Source organism: Erinaceus europaeus, chromosome 7 (genome assembly GCF_950295315.1).
Source record: "Erinaceus europaeus chromosome 7, mEriEur2.1, whole genome shotgun sequence".
Classification (NCBI taxonomy): Eukaryota; Metazoa; Chordata; class Mammalia; order Eulipotyphla; family Erinaceidae; genus Erinaceus; species Erinaceus europaeus.
Window position 1 is genome coordinate 11,271,832 of NC_080168.1, and position 20,693 is coordinate 11,292,524.

The 20,693-nt window shown below is 42.9% G+C and overlaps 1 protein-coding gene across 1 annotated transcript in view; it reads right to left on the bottom strand.

Moving 5' to 3' along the window:
• Positions 1-20,693, bottom strand: part of DNER (delta/notch like EGF repeat containing) — a 346,936-nt gene that overhangs the window by 149,947 nt on the left and 176,296 nt on the right. The window contains 1 exon segment of the mRNA XM_060193734.1: positions 16,238-16,383. Coding sequence (XP_060049717.1) covers positions 16,238-16,383 — 146 coding nt within the window.

Here is a 20,693-nt window from a genome sequence, read left to right on the forward strand (position 1 = left end):
CAGTTCCAGCTCCCGGCTCCCCACCTGCAAGGGAGCCGCTTCATAGGCAGTAAAGCAGGTCTGCAGGTGTCTATCTTTCTCTCCTCCTCTCTGTCTTCTCCTCCTCTCTCCATTTCTTTCTGTCCTATCCAACAACGATGGCATCAACAAAACAACAACAATAATAACTTCAACAACAATAAAAAATAAGAAGGGCAACAAAAGGGAAAATAAATAATAATAATAATTTTTTAAAAAACATAAAAATTTATTATCTTTATTTATTTACTGGGTAGAGACAGAAATTGAGAGGGAATAGGGGACTAGAGAGAGAGAGAGAGACACCTGCAGCCCTCACAAAGCTTTCCCCCTGCAGGTGGGGACCAGGGGCTCAAGCCTGGGTCTCTGTGCATTGTAACATGAACTCAAACAGGTACACCACCACCCAGCCCCCCTTTTTTTCTTTATTTTGATAGGACAGAAATTTAGAGGGGTGGGGGAGATAGAGAGGGAGAAAGACAGAAAGACACCTGCAGCCCTAGCTTCACCACTCATGAAGCTCCCCCACCCTGGAGGTGGGCAGTAGGGACTCCAAGCTGAGTCCTTGGCACATGTGTGCTCAACCAGGTGCACCACCTCCGGGCCCTACTTCCAGACTTTCATTACCTCCTTGGCCATCACAACTTACCTGACCAAATGTGAGCTCTTGCCAGACAAAGAGGCTGCAGTGAAGCAGAGGAAAATACTAATGACACAGAGTAATGGATACAGAAAGCCAAAGCTGGGTGTCTCAAACACCCCAGGGCCTGAGAGAAGGATGATTCTACCGGGTTACTCAGGAGCCATTCGGGAAGCAAAGTTTGAGCAAAGTCTGAGACACGAGGGAGGTATTCCCAGATTCAAGCCGTGGCATTACACACGAGGCTCAGGAGCTAGAACACAGGACCTCCATGCCTGAACTTGCCCTTTTAACTGGCGTCAGCTGGGTCACCACAGACACTGGAGTTTGTACTCAGCTGTTGCCCATACCTGAGGCCCAGGTTCAATGCCCAGCACCCTCTGTGCTAGAGCTGAGTGACATGACCAGGCCTGGGTTCAAGCGCCTGGTCCCCACCTGCAGCGAGAAGCTTCAGGAATGGCGAAGCAGGTCTGCAGGTGTCTCTCTTTCTCTCTTCCTCTCTACCTTCCCCTTCCCTCTCAAATTCTATCTGTATCCAATAAATAAATGAATAAATAAATTGGCTTTTAAAGGCTTGTAAGTTGTCTGGGCTGTAGTGTACAGACAGTTGGTCAAACATTATTCTGGATGTTTCTGTAAGGGTGTGAATGAGATTGACGTTTAGATGCATGAAGGTTAGAGGGAAACATTGCTCCCCGTAATGTGGATGGGCCTTGTCCAATCAGCCGGCGGTCTGAACAGAATAAAAGATTGACTTCCCTAGGACAAAGGGGATTCCTGCCTATGAGCACCTGTGGACAGAGCATCCTGTTCACAGCAGACCACCTCTGGATTTGAACTACGACTCCCTCCTCCCTTTCCTGCCAACGGGTCACCCTATTATAGTTGGGCTCACATGAGGCAATTCCTTAAATTAAATCTCCTTAATTTGCATCACATATAAATATGCATATGTGTGTGCCTGTGTGCACACAGATTCATGTAAATACATGAATTTGTAATTATATTAATGAATACATTAATATATACATTTAAACATACATGTATGAACACATACACATTTGCAATTAGTGCTATTGTGAAGAAGCAGGAGAAATTCCATTTTTATGACAGGCAAATCATACTTAACTATTAACACTGACTTTTTTTCTTTTTTTAAAAAAGCTTTTTTTTCCCCTTTTGTTGCCCTTCTTGTTTTTTATTGTTGTTGTTATTGATGTTGTCGTTGTTGGATAGGACAGAGAGAAATGGAGAGAGGAGGGGAAGACAGAGAGGGAGAGAGAAAGATAGACACCTGCAGACCTGCTTCACCACCTGTGAAGTGACTCCCCTGCAAGTGGGGAGCCGGGGGCTCGAACCGGGATCCTTACTCAGGTCCTTGCACTTCGTGCCACGTGCACTTAACCCGCTACACTACTGCCCAGCCCCCTCTTTTTAAAATTATCTTTATTTATTTATCAGACAGAGACATGTAGAAATCTGGAGGGAAGGGTGTCGGAGAAGGAGAGAGACAGAGAGACACCTGCAACAATGCTTTACCTCTTGTAAAGCTTTCCCCCTGCAGGTAGGGATGGAGGCCTCAAACCCAGGTCCTTGAGCATAATAACATGCATTCAACCAGGTGCGCCACCAGCCGGCCCCTTAATACTGACTTTTAAAAACTATTTTATCTCAGTGACAAAGAAAGAGATGAGGGGCAAATACAGAGAGAGACCAAAGCAAGAAAGCTCAGCTGGTGGTGCTAGGGACTGAACCTGGGGCCTGAGAGCCTCAGCCATGGAAATCTTTTTGCATAACCATTATGCTGTCTCCCCAGCCTAATGTTTTGTATTGTGGGTTTTGATTACTTGTTTGTTTTGGACCCATCGTCACCAGAGCTTCACCAGTCCAGTCAAAGTTTTTGAGATAGAGAGAAACAAAGAGATGGGGGGGTGGAGAGAGACACCCATATTCTGAAGCTCCACTCAGAGTGGCGGGGGCTGGGCTCAAACTTATGCCTGCTTATGGGGGGAGCAGCCACTGACCCTGGTACTAGCTTGCCAGGCCTAAGGGTGACTTTGCTGTAATGATGTTTAACCTGTAGATGAACAAGCTTGCCTGTTTCAGAATACCAGGAGTTGGGGGCTTAGGTGCACCCAGTTTAATACATGTTATCACACTCAAGGACCTGTGTTCAAACCCCCACTCCCCATCTTCAGGGGAGAGCTTCACAGAGAAGTGGTGCTTCAGATGTCTTTTTATCTCTCTCTCTCTCCTTTTTCCCTTTCAATTTTCTTCTGTCCTGTCAAAGAAAATAGAAATAAAGTAGAAAAGAAAAGAAAAGAAAAGAAAAGAAAAGAAAAGAAAAATGGCTGCCAGGAGCAATGTATTTGTAGTGCAGGCACTGAGCCACAGCAATAGCCCTAATAACAACAACAACAACAACAACAAACACTTCAGGAGTTGACATTCAGAGAGATGACAGACTTCTTATGTGACAGACTGGCCCTGAGGTTGAGTGGACCAGGCCATGGCAGGAACTCCCAACCATTAAAGTGTAGCTCCCTCTCAGGTTTCCCCCATCCAATGAAAACATATCTTAAGATAATGTACAGAAGGGGGCCGGGCAGTAGCCCATCGTAAGTGCACATAGCATGAAGCACAAGGACCAGCGTAAGAATTCCAGTTCAAGCCCCTGTTTCCCCACTTGCAGGGGGTTCACTTCACAGGCAGTGAAGCAGGCCTACAGGTGTCTATCTTTCTCTCCTTCCCCCTCTGTTTTACGCTCCTCTCTCGATTTCTGTCTGTTCTATCCAACAACAACAATAGCAATGGCAAAAATAACAATAACAACGATAATAAGGGCAACAAAATGGGGAAAATGGCCTCCGGGAGTAATGGATTCATACTGCAAGCACTGAGCCCTAGCGATAACTCTGAAGGAAAAATAAAAAAGATTATGTATAGAGGACACCAGAGACTGGCCTACTAACATGCCCCAGTCAGACCACCAGATAAACAAGCATGAGAGTTTGTACTCAGCTACTGACCACCCGCAACTGATCCTCAGACTTGCCTCCCAACTCCTTATCCTGACAAAGGACAAAGGCCTGCACACTGCTTCAGATGCTAAGATGACTTCTAGAGATATCAGTCTGCCCTGTCTGTCGGCTACCGGCACCTGATTAAACCTACCTTCCTTTCACCAGCCCTTTTATCCTGCATGTTGGCTTTCACGAAGCAAGCACTGAATCTAGGCACTGGATCACTCTAGAATGTCCTAGAATGACACAAACCTCTCATTCTTGAGAGACAGGGTCCCAGGAACCTATCCTGGACACAAAGAAGGTTTCAGGTCCACAGTAGCAAACTCTCTGACATGAAGCATTCTGGGTAAATTAAGATAATTAAGAAAGATTCGTCAAGTAGGTAGCAATCAGCCTTGGTGTAAAAGTCCCAAGAAAAATCCATTTGCTTTCTTCTCATAAAAAGACCAGAATCCCCCTGGTAACAAAAATCATTTTAAGAAATAGAGAGCTCCTTACCAAGTTAGAGCAAGTTTGTTTTTCCTAATAACAGAGAGAAAAGAGAAAGGAAGACCAGAGCATCGCTCAGCTCCGGTATATGCAGTACTGGGCACAGTGCCTCGTGCACTTAAGTCCCATCCGTGCTCTACTTTAATCTGGAGGAAACCTCTCAAAAGGCTTTCACCGGCTGGTGTAGTATCAAAGAGCAGTATGTTTAAGTTTCATCTCAAGCTTGGACTGGTTAAATATCCTTTGCCCAAAGCACTTCTGACAGGAAAGAAATGAGTTCCATTACCAAATGAGAATAGTGCGGCAGTAACGGGACGGCTTTTATTTTGATGGATGCTCTAATCAAAAGATATACGATGATTAAACACAATAAAATCAAACCACCAGTCTCTCCTCTCCTCTCCCGGATCAACTAGGAATACCAAAGGAGACCACCCGGACCGAAACAAGACAGGACTAGAATGACCACAGAAACCCAGTAAATCACCCGTGAGTACAAACACGCGTGGCTGGTGACAGAGAGGAGAGAGGGGCCTAAGGAGAGATTAAGTGACTGCTAACAGTTCGACAGTTTGTCAGTGGAGACACCACCTCCAGTCTGCTCCACCAACAAGGGGACAGCTGAAGGGAGGAAAGGACTCCCCAGAGACTCACCAAGTACAACTCTGAGTCTCCATTGCTACTACCCTCAGAATCTGGAGCAGCAACAGGGAGGGACACCAGGGCACAGAGATCTAACCGGGAAACTCAGGAGAAGACCTATACCTCGGTGGCATAGCTGAAGGGCTGTGAAAGTCTCTTTGCATAACCACTGGATTATCTCTGCCACACTCTGCTTTATCTCTTGGTCAGGAGTCAGTGATTAAGCCAAGAAGCCTATTGATAGTTTAAAAGCCCTCAGGCTACCATAGCCTACAGGGGAAAAAAAAAAAAGGCTTTTACACCACTGAACTCCAACTCAGGGATTGAAAAAACTGTTAACTTATATAAAATGGTTAAAACAACAAGAAAAAATATTGGAGACTCGAACCAGGACAAGAGTCCAGCTAAAAGTCCTCCAGAGGGCAAAGCACAAAACAACGAGTTCAACATCCAAACATTAGCTAAGGAAATAATAACAGGAGTGAGTAAAGAATTTGAAAAAATTGTAATCAGAACTGCAGGAACAACAAATGAGAATATGGAAGAAAATTCTAATAATCTCATGGTTATTAGAGAGCTGAAAGCTGAAATTGCTGAGCTAAGAAGGCAACTAGCTGAACAAGCTAAAACAGTATCAGAGCAGGGCAACAAAATAGATGAACTCCAGAAAGCAGTAGAGGGCAGAGAGAATAGAATCAATGAGGCTGAAGACAGAATTAGCAAGATTGAGGATGAATTAGAGACAACTAAAGAAGAAGTAAAAGACCTCAAAAAGAGATTAAGAGATGCTGAAAACAACAACAGAGTCCTATGGGATGACTTCAAAAGAAACAATATACGCATTATTGGCTTACCAGAGGAAGAAAGAGAAGGGGAGGAAGAAAGCATTCTCCAGGCCATAATAGCTGAAAATTTCTCTAGTCTAGACAACACCAAAGACATAAAGATTCAAGAAGCCCAGAGGGTCCCAAACAGAATTAACCCAGACCTAAAGACACCAAGACATGTCATACTTAGATTGGAAAGGAATAAGGATAAAGAAAGGATCCTCAAGGCTGCAAGAGAAAAACAAAGAGTCACCTACAAAGGAAAACCCATAAGATTAGCAGCAGACTTCTCCATACAAACACTACAGGCCAGAAGAGAATGGCAAGATATCTATTGAGTGCTCAATGAGAAAGGCTTTCAGCCAAGAATACTATATCCTGCTAGATTGTCATTCAGACTAGATGGAAGCATCAAAACCTTCTCAGACAAGCAACAGTTGAAGGAAGCAACCATCACCAAGCCTGCCTTGAAAGAAGTTCTGAAAGGTTTCCTATAAACAACCAGACCACCACAAATAGAACATATATCAAAACACTCTAAAACTCTACAAGAATGGCGTTAAAATATCTTCAATCTTTGATATCAATAAATGTGAATGGCCTGAATTCACCTATTAAAAGACACAGAGTAGGAAGATGGATCAGAAAACACAACCCAACAATATGTTGTCTACAGGAAACTCACCTAATGCAACAAGACAAACACAGACTTAAAGTGAAAGGATGGAAAACCATCATTCAAGCCAATGGCCCACAAAAAAGGGCAGGAACAGCTATTCTCATATCTGACATGATAGACTTTAAAATAGATAAGATTAAAAAAGATAGGAATGGACACTACTTAATGCTCAGAGGATCAGTCAATCAAGAGGACGTAACAATTATTAATATCTATGCACCCAATGAGAAGCCATCTAAATACATCAAACTTCTACTGAAAGAGGTACAGCAATATATTAACAGTAACACAATCATAGTAGGGGACTTCAACACCCCACTATCTCAACTTGACAGATCATCCAGGAAGAAAATCAGTAAAGACATAAGGGAGCTAAATGAAGACATAGATAAACTAGAACTATTGGACATTTTCAGAGTCATTCATCCCAAGAAACTGGAATACACATTTTACTCAAATCCACATGGATCATTCTCAAGGATAGACCATATGTTAGGCCACAAAGACAGCATCAGCCTATTCAAGAGCACTGAAATCATCCCAAGCATCTTCTCAGACCACTGTGGAATTAAACTAACACTTAACAATCAACAAAAGATTAGTAACAGTGCCAAAATGTGGAAGCTAAACAGTACACTTCTTAACAACTTCTGGGTCAAAGAGGAAATCAAGGAAGAAATCAAAATGTTTCGAGAGTTCAATGAAAATGAAAACACAAGCTATCAAAATATTTGGGACACAGCTAAAGCAGTCCTAAGAGGGAAGTTCATAGCTATACAAGCACACATTAGGAAACAAGAAAAGGCACAAATTAGCAGCCTGATTGCACATCTTAAAGACCTAGAAGAAGAACAACAAAGGAACCCTAAAGCAACCAGAAGGACAGAAATTACTAAAGTTAGGGCAGAAATAAATAACATTGAGAATAGGAAAACCATACAAAAGATCAATGAAAGTAAATGTTGGTTCTTCGAAAGAGTAAACAAAATCGACAAACCTTTAGCCAGACTCACTAAACAAAAAAGGGAGAAGAACCAAATAAATCAGATAGTAAATGAAAGAGGAGATATCACAACAGACACTGCAGAAATTCAACATATCATGCGAGGCTTCTATGAACAACTATATGCCACCAAGCTAGAGAACCTGGAAGAAATGAATGATTTCCTAGATACCTACCAACTTCCAAAACTAAGTAAAGAGGAAGTCGATAACATGAACAGGCCCATCACAGCTAATGAAATTGAAACAGTTATCAAAAATCTTCCCAAAAATAAAAGTCCTGGACCAGATGGTTTTACAAATGAATTCTACAAAACTTTCAAAGAAGAACTAATACCTCTACTTTTAAAAGTATTCCAGAAGATTGAAGACACTGGAATACTCCCTGCCAGCTTCTATGAAGCCAACATCACCCTGATACCAAAAGCAGACAGGGACACAACCAAAAAAGAAAACTACAGACCAATATCTCTGATGAACATAGATGCGAAAATATTGAACAAAATTCTAGCCAACCAGATACAGCAGTATATCAAAAAGATTGTTTATCATGACCAAGTGGGGTTTATCCCAGGCATGCAAGGTTGGTTTAATATATGTAAATCAATCAATGTGATCCACCACATCAACAAAAGCAAGACCAAAAACCACATGGTCATATCAATAGATGCAGAGAAAGCCTTTGACAAAATACAACATCCCTTTATGATCAAAACACTACAAAAAATAGGAATAGATGGAAAATTCCTGAAGATAGTGGAGTCTATATATAGCAAACCTACAGCCAACATCATACTGAATGGTGAAAAACTGGAAGCATTTCCCCTCAGATCAGGTACTAGACAGGGCTGCCCACTATCACCATTACTATTCAACATAGTGTTGGAAGCTCTTGCCATAGCAATCAGGCAGGAGCAAGGAATTAAAGGCATACAGATTGGAAGAGAAGAAGTCAAACTCTCCTTATTTGCAGATGACATGATAGTATACATGGAAAAACCTAAGGAATCTAGCAAGAAGCTTTTGGAAATCATCAGGCAATACAGTAATGTGTCAGGCTATAAAATTAACATTCAAAAGTCAGTGGCATTCCTCTATGCAAACACTAAGTTAGAAGAAATTGAAATCCAGAAATCAGTTCCTTTTTCTATAGCAACAAAAACAATTAAATATCTAGGAATAAACCTAACCAAAGAAGTGAAAGACTTGTATACTGAAAATTATGAGTCACTACTCAAAGAAATTGAAAAAGACACAAAGAAGTGGAAAGATATTCCATGCTCATGGGTTGGAAGAATTAACATCATCAAAATGAATATATTACCCAGAGCCATCTACAAATGTAATGCTATCCCCATCAAGATCCCACGCACATTTTTTAGGAGAATAGAACAAAGGCTACAAATGTTTATCTGGAACCAGAAAAGACCTAGAATTGCCAAAACAATCTTGAGAAAAAAGAACAAAACCGGAGGCATCACACTGCCAGATCTCAAACTATATTATAGGGCCATTGTCATCAAAAATGCTTGGTACTGGAACATGAACAGACACACTGACCAGTGGAATAGAATTGAGAGCCCAGAAATGAGGCCCCACACCTATGGACATCTAATCTTTGACAAAGGGGCCCAGACTATTACATGGGGAAAGCAGAGTCTCTTCAACAAATGGTGTTGGAAACAATGGGTTGAAACATGCAGAAGAATGAAGCTGAATCACTGTATTTCACCAAATACAAAAGTAAATTCCAAGTGGATCAAGGACTTGGATGTTAGACCAGAAACTATCAGATACTTAGAGGAAAATATTAGAAGAACTTTTTTCCGCATAAATTTTAAAGACATTTTCAATGAAACGAATCCAATTACAAGGAAGACTAAGGCAAGTATAAACCTATGGGACTACATCAAATTAAAAAGCTTCTTCACAGCAAAAGAAACCACTACCCAAATCAAGAGACCCCTCACAGAATGGGAGAAGATCTTTACATGCCATACATCAGATAAGAGTTTAATAACCAACATATATAAAGAGCTTACCAGACTCAACAACAAGACAACAAATAACCCCATCCAAAAATGGGGGGAGGAATTGGACAGAATATTCACCACAGAAGAGATCCAAAAGGCCGAGAAACACATGAAAAAATGCTCCAAGTCTCTGATTGTCAGAGAAATGCAAATCAAGACAACAATGAGATATCACTTCACTCCTGTGAGAATGTCACACATCAGAAAAGGTAACAGCAGCAAATGCTGGAGAGGATGTGGGGTCAAAGGAACCCTCCTGCACTGCTGGTGGGAATGTCAATTGGTCCAACCTCTGTGGAGAACAGTCTGGAGAACTCTCAGAAGGCTAGAAATGGACCTACCCTATGACCCTGCAATCCCCCTCCTGGGGATATATCCTAAGGAACCCAACACATCCATCCAAAAAGATCTGTGTACACATATGTTCTTGGCAGCACAATTTGTAATAGCCAAAACCTGGAAGCAACCCAGGTGTCCAACAACAGATGAGTGGCTGAGCAAGTTGTGGTATATATACACAATGGAATACTACTCAGCTGTAAAAAAATGGTGACTTCACCGTTTTCAGCCGATCTTGGATGGACCTTGAAAAAATCATGTTGAGTGAAATAAGTCAGAAACAGAAGGATGAATATGGGATGATCTCACTCTCAGGCCGAAGTTGAAAAACAAGATTAGAAAAGAAAACACAAGTCGAACCTGAAATGGAATTGGAGTATTACACCAAAGTAAAAGACTCTGGGGTGGGTGGGTGGGTGGGGAGAATACAGGTCCATGAAAAATGATGAATGAAATAGTGGGGGTTGTATTGCTAAATGGGAATCTGGGGAATGTTATGCATGTAAAAAAAAAAAAAAAGAAGTAGAAATGCAAAGCAGAAATTGACTGAGTTTGGAATATGGCACCAAAGTAAGAAAGCAGAAGTATACTAGAGTTTGCAGTGAGTATCTCCCTAATACTTCCTTTCCACTTTTCCAAGCTTTGGGTCCATGATTGCTCAACAATTTGTTTGGCTTTGTATGTTAACTCTCTTTTCAGTCACCAGGTTCCAGGTGTCATCAGGATGCCGGCCAGACTTCCCTGGATTGAAGACACCACCAATGTGTCCTGGAGCTCAGCTTCCCCCCAAAAAAAAAAATCAAACCACCAAATATAGCCCTTTTGTGTGGCACTATGGAGTGGTGAATTCATGCAGCAGGTAGAAGATTGGATGGTATAACTTCTAATTTTAGGAAACAGTAAATAAGAAAAGAAAAATAAGTAACTTGGTAACAAGTCTCTTATTGATAGATTGCTCCTGAGTCTCCACAGCTGAAAGTCACAGACAAATGGTGTGAGCTGACGCATAAAAACACCCTGCTAAAGGCTCAACTCCCACCATCCTTCTGGAGGGGTGGCTTCTAGATCATTCTTTCCAAGAGAACAACTGGGAATGGTAACTCCAGCCCAGTCATTTGTGCTGAATCTACAGGGGTAATTCCAACTCAGCTCAGAGATGTTGATGGCTTACCACTGCCTTAGATTTACTGACAGCACATAAGTACAGGCGTTGATAGAACCACAAGAAAGACTCTCCACCAGGGTTGGAAAACGTCAGGCCTTGAAGCCTGTGCCATGTGGTCTGGCCCTGTCAAGATAACTGCAGGCAGGACTCAACATTCAATAAATCTAGGAGTTTCTTTCATAGCAACATACAGCACAAATTTTCAAGTCACTAATTTTGTAGGACCGCAGAACAATGTTATAAATCTCTGAATGGGGAGTCGGGCGGTAGCGCAGCGGGGTAAACACGTGTGGCACAGATCGCAAGGACCTGAGTAAGGATCCCAGTTCAAGCCCCGACTCCCCATCTGCAGGGGAGTCGCTTCACAGGCGGTGAAGCAGGTCTGCAGGTGTCTATCTTTCTCTCCCCCCTCTGTCTTCCCCTCCTCTACCCATTTCTCTCTGTCCTATCCAACAATGACAACAACAATAACTACAACAATAAAACAACAAGGACAACAAAAGGAAATAAATAAAAGGAATATATCTCTGAATGGCCCTTGGCAAAAAAAATAAATAAGAGTTTTCAGCCCTGCTTTACCCTCTAACACCACTGATTTGGAGCTAGAAGGTGGAGAGTGGAGAGGCCTGCGTGAGGAGGTGTGGCTAGGAGGACTCAGGACTCTTCCAAGGAGGTGCACCTCTGTTGAGAGCCCAGGCTAAAATTAGCATCGCTTTTGAGTCTTTTTTTAAAGCAAAAACAAATCCCAAGCTGCTTTGGCAAGGTAGGCCAGGTTACCTGCCAGGTGCTAAGAAGCTTTATTGCCTCTTCAACATGTCCATTGCAGGCCACCAGCCAGCACTCTCAGCCAGAGCTTCTATGTGGACAAGACCCATGTGGAGTTGTCTGCCACTGCAGTTCTGCCTCTGTGTGCCTTAAGATAGCACGGCACCAGCTCTGTGATCCAAAGTCTTCTCCGAAGGAACAGGAAGAGAACGCTCACCGGGAAAATACAACTGCTTTGTCAGCTCAGCCTGCCAAGAGCTGCACTCTAACAAGGTTCTAACAAGGTTGTTCTAACAAGGTTGGTTCCAGGGCTGATCTGGCCCAGAATTAATCTGGGGGAGAGTCTGTGTCTCCCCTTTGCAGCCTTATTTGGTGGGGCCTAGGAAGTCTGACGTTTCCCTGTCTTTCACCCAGGTCTCACGTCCCAAATTTCTGGATCCTTCCGGGATTTCTGAGTCACTTTTAAAAAAATATTTATTTATTTATTCCCTTTTGTTGCACTTGTTTTATTGTTGTAGTCATTATTGTTGTTGTTATTGATGTTGTTGTTGGATAGGACAGAGAGAAATGGAGAGAGGAGGGGAAGACAGAGAGGGGGAAAGACAGACAGCTGCAGACCTGCTTCACCGCCTGTGAAGCGACTCCCCTGCAGGTGGGGAGCTGGGGGCTAGAACCGGGATCTTTGTGCCAGTCCTTGTGCTTTGTGCCATGTGCGCTTAACCCGCTGCACTACCGCCCGACTCCCTGTGAATCACTTTTCAATAAAACACTGAGAGCTCTGTGCATGTCAGCACACTGACTAAAACCCTTCTCTGATGTTTAACCAAAATAAGTAAAACTGCTGGAGGGTAGCAGAGAAGTGATTGCGATACTGATAGACCTCTGAGGAAATACACAGAAAGGGTTCCTCTTCGGAATCATAAAAATCTTTTTTTTCCCTCTAATTTTTATTGGAAGGGTAGTTGCTTACAGTACGGTTGCTGGCACATGGCCGTTCTTTCCCATTTCCCCATACCAGGTGTCTGCAAAGCACTCTCACCCCCAGCGTCAGTCTCCCTCCAACATTACATATCAAGACCTTAAAGCCCCTTTCTCTCTGCCCTCCTTCCCCAGAGTCTTTTGCCTTATTGCAATGCACCCAACCAGTTCAAGTGGACAGTGACAACAAATGCTGGAGAGGTTGTGGGGACAAAGGAACCTTCCTGCACTGCTGGTGGGAATGGAAATTGGTCCAACCCCTATGGAGAGCAGTCTGAAGAACTCTCGAAGGCTAGAAGTAGACCTACCCTAGGACCCTGCAATTCCTCTCCTAGGGATATATCCTAAGGAAACAAATACACCCATCCAAAAAGATTTGTGTATATCTATGTTCATGGCAGCACAATTTGTAGTAGTAAAAACCTGGAAGCAACCCAGATGTCCAACAACAGATGAGTGGCTGAGAAAGTTGTAGTCTATATACACAATAGATTGTGACCTGGGGTGGGGGGTATACCTGGTTGAGTTCACGTTACTGTGCATAAGGACCAGGGTTCAAGCCCCACTCCCTACCTGTAGGAGGAAAGCTTTGCAAGTGTTAAAGCAATGCTACAGGTGTCTCTCTATCTCCCCCTTCCCTCTCAATTTCTAGCTATCTCTCTCTATAAATAAATAAATATAATTTTTAAAATTATATACACAGTGGGATACTACTCAGCTATAAGGAGTGATGAATTCACCTTCTTCACCTCATCTTGGAGCTTGAAGTAAAAATAAGTAAAAAGTAAAAAAAATGAAACACTTTATATAGAATATCTAAGTCATCTCCTTTGCTGCATCTTGAGTGGAACTTGAAGGCATTATGTTGACATAAACCAAAAAGCAAAAGAACAAATACCAGGTGATCTCACTTAAGGTGGAACTTAAGAAACAAGGACACAAAGGGAAAGCACAAAGTGAAATTTGGACTGGGTGGGGTGTGCTGCACCAAAGCAAAGGACTCTCAGGAGACAGGGCGTGAAAAGCACTAGCAGGTCCTGGGTTGGGAGTGAGGGTCGGGAGTCGGGAGCGAGGGTGGGGAGCGAGGGTGGGGAGCGAGAGTGGGGAGCGAGGGTGGGGAGCGAGGGTGGGGAGCGAGGGTCGGGAGCGAGGGTTGGGAGCGAGGGTCAGGAGTGAGAGTGTGCTGCAGACACCTCCCACGGGGGGGATGAGAACTTGCACCCGTGTGTCAACAACTGTACTGTAAACACTTAGCCCCTAATAAAATGAAAAAGGAAAGAGTAAATAGCCAGCCCAACCACCCCATAACATGTCATGGCCTAGTTCAGTATGGACCCCAAGAGGGTAGGCTCTTCATTTCCAGAAAATGTCTGCCTCTTTCCCAAAGAAATGGTGACTACTCCACCCCATTGCACTAGGATTGGTATAGATTATTTTTTCTTCTGTCACTTGGGGAAAAAGGATTTTTTTCCCCTGAGTCTAAGCTCTCCTTTCTCATTGTTTGGCCAAGGAATAATCCTCCATATTTCTTTTTTCTGATTCACGTGTCTGCCTGTTACCTCACAGGGTGGACTAAACTATTGGCAACATACCTACGCAACTTCCTCTCTTCCAGAAATTCCTTATTTCAACCACTTCCTCGTCCTTCCTCAAGTTCACCTAGATGACACACACGAACAGGCAGTATCTCTTACAGAGTTTTCCATAAACAAAGTTGTTGATAAATGAAGCTTCCCCTTCAGGCAAGAGAAGAGACAGGGCCAAGCCAGTCGCGACAGCAGAAGTGCAGTATGAAGGCCTGTCTGGGTCAAAGAAACCTCATGCCTGACCTGACTTCACCCTGAGTCTCCTCACTTCCAAGGACTTTGCTCAGACTTTGAATTTAACTGTGTGTCCCTTTATAAAAATATAGTAGAAGTCATCATTTCCTGGCCATATTCTGCCCCCTTCAGGGGACATCTTTCAAGGACCTAGTCTATTTCAGCAATGCAGTGTGACACCAAAAGACAGCATAATTACAAGGCCTGGGGCCAGGAGAGTGCTCACCTGATAGAGCACTGTCTTTCTGTGCATAAGTTCCAGGGTTCAAACCCCAGCACCACATTAGAGCACCATGGATGGCACTGGGGAAGCTCCATGAATGCTGGTGCAGTGCGAGTGTCTCTTCTCTCTGTGTCTGTCTCTCCCTCTTTCTGGGCAGACAACCTCACTATTGTGTCCTGGAACCCTACCTCCCCAGACGCCTACCCAACTAGGAAAAGACAGAAACAAGCTGGGAGTATGGATTGACCTGCCAATGCCCATGTCCAGCGGAGAAGCAATTACAGAAGCCAGACCTCCCACCTGCTGTACCCCACAATGATCCTGGGTCCATTCCATACTCCCAGAAGGATAAATAATAAGGAAGCTTCCAGTGGTAGGTTTGTGATGCAGAACTCTGGTAGTGGGGACTGTGTGGAATTGAACCCCCATTATCCTATGATCTTGTTGATCATTACTAAATCAATAATAAAAAAAAGGACAGTTATGCCTACATCCACAGATGCCTGGATTAAAAAAGATACGGAATATTTTTTCAATGCATTACTACTCTACAATTCTTTAAAGTTAGAGTTATTAAAGCTACAGTTTGAAAGGAGGAGATTGATTACATCCTTCAGGACGAAATGGATGGGGCTGGAGGTGATTATGCTTAGTGACATAAGGAAAGAGGTAAAAGGCAACTTCTGGATGATTTCACTCCTGTGTAGAATATGAATAAATCAAAGCACCGGAAACTTGTAAAAAAGAAAGAAAGAAAGAAAGAAAGAAAGAAAGAAAGAAAGAAAGAAAGAAAGACAGGAAGAAAAGACAGTGTCCCAGTTGTCTTTCAGACTCTGTGAGAGAGCTATGGCAGTTACCAAGGTGGGGGGGCGGGGCAGGGAGCTTCCAGGGGAGGGGTGGTCTAGGGTGAAACTACACCCTAGTAATCTCATAATCTTATAAACTGTTACAAAATCACTAATAAAAATAATATTAAGAAATATGGGGTTGTCAGAAAAGACATGACTTTTTTTGTTTTCTTTTTCATTTTCATAATTTTTTTTTATTTAATGGCTAGAAACAGAAATTGAAAGGGAAGGGGGAAACAGGGAGGGAGAGAGAGAGAAAGAGAGACATGTGCAGCACTGCTTTCCCACTGCAGGTGGAGACTGGGGGTTTGAACCCGTTTCCTTGTTGGTGTGTTACCTCCTGGTTTTCTTGATGCAAAATCAAGTCCTGGCTTTTCTGATGACCCAACAGCATCATCACTTTATGCCAATATATCAGAGACATTTTGGGATGCATTGGATCGACCTTCTCGTGGTGCATCCCGTGAGTCCCCATTCATTGGGGAAAATGACGATCCTTCCTAGCCGACTGAATCCACATGGATCCCAGTCACTTTCAAAGCCAGCAACAAGCAGCTCCTGATAGCTTTCAACCTGACCTGTTGACTGGCTACGGAAGAAGGGCAAAAGCTAGAAGAAGAAGAGACATTTTCAACAAATGCTCTTATTCCTCCCTTTCACCCCGGCTTCATGTAGGTACGGGGTAACATGAAATGCTTGTATGTAATGTCAATACACACGCAAGGCTCCGCAGTGGCCCTTACCTCTGCCGGCTTCGTGGCACACCTCCCTTTGCCCGAGCATTCCACATCGCTGGTGTAGTCTTCCCCTGGCACACAGTGGCTGGCCTTCACCACCAGGGTTAAGCGCAAAGCCACGATAGACTTAGTGACAGAGTCATTCACAAAGCCTGAAAGAAAGCAGGACAAGGGGACATTAAGGACAGCCCTGCCAGGGATCATCCGAGGAGACTGATTTTAGCTCAGGAAGCAATGGAGCCTGGCAAGCCAAAGGAAGTGCATTAAGTAAGGCTCAGGAACAAAGGCTGCGATAAGGCATCAGGAGAAACACCCAAAGTCAAGGAGAAGCAGCATTGGGCTTTACGGTCCTCATGTGAGGACGATCACTTGGTTTCTGCTCTTGGCTCTCAGTATCACCCTCTTGATGGCATCCTACAATTCACGGGCTTCTGGGGCCAGGGCGGTGGCTCAGTATATCAGAGCACAAACACTAGCATCTGAGTTCAATCCCCAGGACCATATGTGCCAAAGTGATGCTCTCTCTCATAAAATAAATAAGTCTTAATAAGTATTCTTTAATTTATTATTTAATTTAATTTGGATAGAGACCGAGAAATTGGTAAGGGGAGAGATAGAGAGACACCTGCAGCACTGCTTCATGACTTGTGAAGCTTCCCCTCCTACAGGGGCTTGAACTGGGGTCCTGGTGTAGGGGGTAAGATGTGCATTTTGTGAGGTGCAGTATTCTCTGTCTCATAAATGACTCCTTCAAGACAGCTTTTTAATTGTATTTATTAATTTTTCCATTTTTACTTGTGATTAATAATGAGTGATAATATTTCAGGAACACAATGTAGAGTTCCATCCCAAACCCACCAGCAAAGTTCTCCCAAAGATAACCAACCATCACAGTTGTCACAAATCTTAGATACAATTTGCTTCCTTCTGTGTGTGTGTGTGTGTGTTACAACTGCATTTATATCCATTCTTTACATTCTATCTATCAGTGAAACCATCTGGTAGTTGTCTTTCATCTATTTACATATTTCACTAAGCATAATCACCTCTAGTTCTATCCATGTTGTCTTAAAGGACACAATATAATCTTCTTTATTAAAGAGTAGGATTACATAGAGTATATATCCTATAACTTTCAAGAAGACTCTTTTCTTATTAGTGGTCTACAAAATAACAGGGGTATAATTCCATCCCACTCCCACCACCAGAATTCTGTGTCGCTATTCCTTCCATTGGAAACAGCATTGATTCTCCCAGGTCACAGATATGAGCTGTTATTTCTACAGCTATATGTCTATCTATCTTTATATATTTTTCCCATTTCTTTTCCTATGGCCCTGCCTTCTTCAGGACTTTTTTTAAAAAAAAAAAAAAAATTCACCCAACTTTGTTTTTCAAGAATTAAATGTATTTGGTTCATCTAAGACAGAGAGAAAGTTCTTCACACAGAAGAGAAAGAAAAATAAGTCAAGCACTGCTCCAATACATGTGGCACCAGGAATCAAACTAGGACATTCAGGCATGCAATTCCTGCACTCTGCCAGCTGAACTACTCCCTGGCCACTACCCTCCAGCTTAGATATTCACATGCAGCACAGAGCCCCCCAGGCTGCACCCTGCCCGCAGTCTGCCTGGCCGTTTTCTGTGCCTTCCCAGGTAGGTATGCAGCTCAGAAACTCATGGCATGTTGGGTTCATTCATGAATCTCTTCCTCGCTCACTAAGCTGGATTCACAGTGTCAATTTAACTTATGTGGCCTTTCCCACCTAGTAAGTCAAGACCAATCAATCTTGAGTATGAATCGCCATATTGTTGACGTGTCATGTTGATCAAAGAAGCATCTCTAAGTCCACTGCAGCTATTTGTACACAGTAGGTAGCAATAACTATGGACAAAATATGCAGTGAAGGTTTGGGATACATATAGATTAATGTTGGAATAATTCGTAAGCGGAATTAAGAAAAAATACAGTATTCTACATCCATGATGTAATCAGTTCCCTGGGAGCTCATCTTTCTCCAGTTCATGCATGTATGGTTTTTTTAATTTTAAACTAAATGAATTATAATTACTAATTCCATTACCCAGGAAAAAGACTCCTGCATGACCTATAAAAAGGTGCTTAAGACCAGGTGGTGAAAATAGTTGTAGGCAGCTATATTTCTCTGAGACCCAACTGACTCACATGTTAAGTAAAGGTAATAAACCCCAAACAGGGTAGTAGTGAAAATTGTGGTCAAAAACTAGGGCTCTTGGTATATATACACAGTGGAATACTACTCAGCTGTTAAAAATGGTAATGTCACCGTTTTCAGCCCATCTTGGATGGACCTTGAAAAAACCACGTTAAGTCAGAAACAGAAGGATGAATACGGGATGATCTCACTCTCAGGCAGAAGCTGAAAAACAAGATCAGAAGAGAAAACACAAGTCGAACCTGAACTGGGATTGGCGTATTGCACCAAAGTAAAAGACTCTGGGGTGGGTGGGTGGGGAGAATACAGGTCCAAGAAGGATGACAGAGGACCTAGTGGGGGATTGTATTGTTATATGGAAAACTGGGAAATGTTATGCATGTACAAACTATTGTATTTACTGTCAAATGTAAAAACATTGATTCCCCAATAAAGAAATTAAAACAAAATGCTTGTCGTAACTGGCTTTGTTCTCTAATGTTACATTATTTTTTTAAATCTGTACCAGCTGGTTACTTGCTAAGAATCAGAGCACCCACTGTCCTGTAATTGTGTAGAAAAGGCCTCCTTCCTTGGGTTATCTTAAAAAGTCTATTCACCAGCTGCAGCCACATAAGCAGTAGACATTCAAATGAAGGACTAGCTAAAAATTATATGTGGTCTTGTTTTCTAGAAGCTTCTCCTTCTTCAAGGAGCACTGACAGGGCTCACATCTACATGTCAGGCACTGGATTTGATGCTGAGGTTACAGAGAAGAGTTATCTGGGTTTCTGCTACTCCCACCACTCTGTTCAGAGCACAAGTTCTGTAACTGAGCAGGAAGCGGTCTACGTCCATGTGTAGTATCACCACCCTCCACTCGCACGGCCGTCACTTCATGCTTTTCCACGCCATGTTTACTTTGCCCTAACAGTTAAGAAGGAATATTTTCACCAGCTCTGTATGCGTGTCTGCTAAGCCACAGGCCAAAGATGAAAAGTGGAGAGCAGGTAAATAAGAAAAATGTCACTATTGATCTGAGCTCGCAATTCATGGCCACCGCTAGAAATATTGCAGGCTGCACTCATTTCAGGTCCAGTCTTCCTGGCAGAGCAGATGACCTGTAAATTCAGATGAAAAGGACTCAGAGGTTACACAGACTCTGATGCTAAAATTAAATATATGGGCCTGGGTGAGGTGGGTTAGGCAAACAGTTAATTTTACCCAGAGATATTTTTTTCAAGAATGGGAACTACTATTCCAACTTTCTTTTTTTATTTAATTTTTTATTTATAAAAAGGAAACATTGACTAAACCATAGAATAAGAGGGGTACAATTTCACACAATTCCCACCACCAGAACTACATATCCTATCCCCTCCCCAATAGCTTTCCTATTCTTTAACCCTCTGGGAATATGGACCCAAGGTCATTGTGGGATGCAGAAGGTGGAAGGTCTGGCTTCTGTAATTGCTTCCCCGCTGAACATGGGCATTGACAGGTTGATCCATACTCCCAGCCTGCCTCTCTCTTTCCCTAGTGGGGAAGGGCTCTGGGGAACTGGAGCTCCAGGATATATTGATGGGGTTGTCTGTCCAGGGAAGTCTGGTCGCATCATGCTAGCATCTGGAACCTGGTGGTTGAAAAGAGAGTTAACATACAAAGCCAAACAAAGTGTTGACCAATCGTGGACCTAAAGGCTGGAATAGTGCAGATGAAGAATTAGGGAGCCCTCCGTTTTGTAGATAGCTAGTAGGCATATTTTAGTTATATTCTAAAGGGCCTGTGGCTATACTAGTGTTTTTTTTTTTCTGAGCTTGAACTTTCTAGCCCTTTTCTCTGACACCATCTTCCAAGACAGTATTTTTGTCCAACTCCATGTTAGCTATCAAACTCAAGCAAAAACCACAATAGTTGTGAGCCCCTAGAAATGTGCCTAAATTGGACCTCCTACCTCCCTTCCAACCTAAGATCCCTAATCTCATCTGCTCTGTTCCTACTTTTTGGTTCCTGCTCATTAACCATTTTGTCCTGATTTATATCGTGTTGCCTTTCAACCCCCAAGTTGCAGATGCTACTATGATTACATCCTGATTTCCCTGATCAGACGACCTCAGTAATGTGACCCAGAACCTCACCTCTCCAGAGCCCCACCACACTAGGGAAAGATAGAAACAGGATGGGGGTATGGATAGACCTGCCAACACCCATGTCCAGTGGAGAAACAATTACAGAAGCCATAACTCTTACCTTATTCACCCCATAAAGAATTTTGATCCATACTCTCA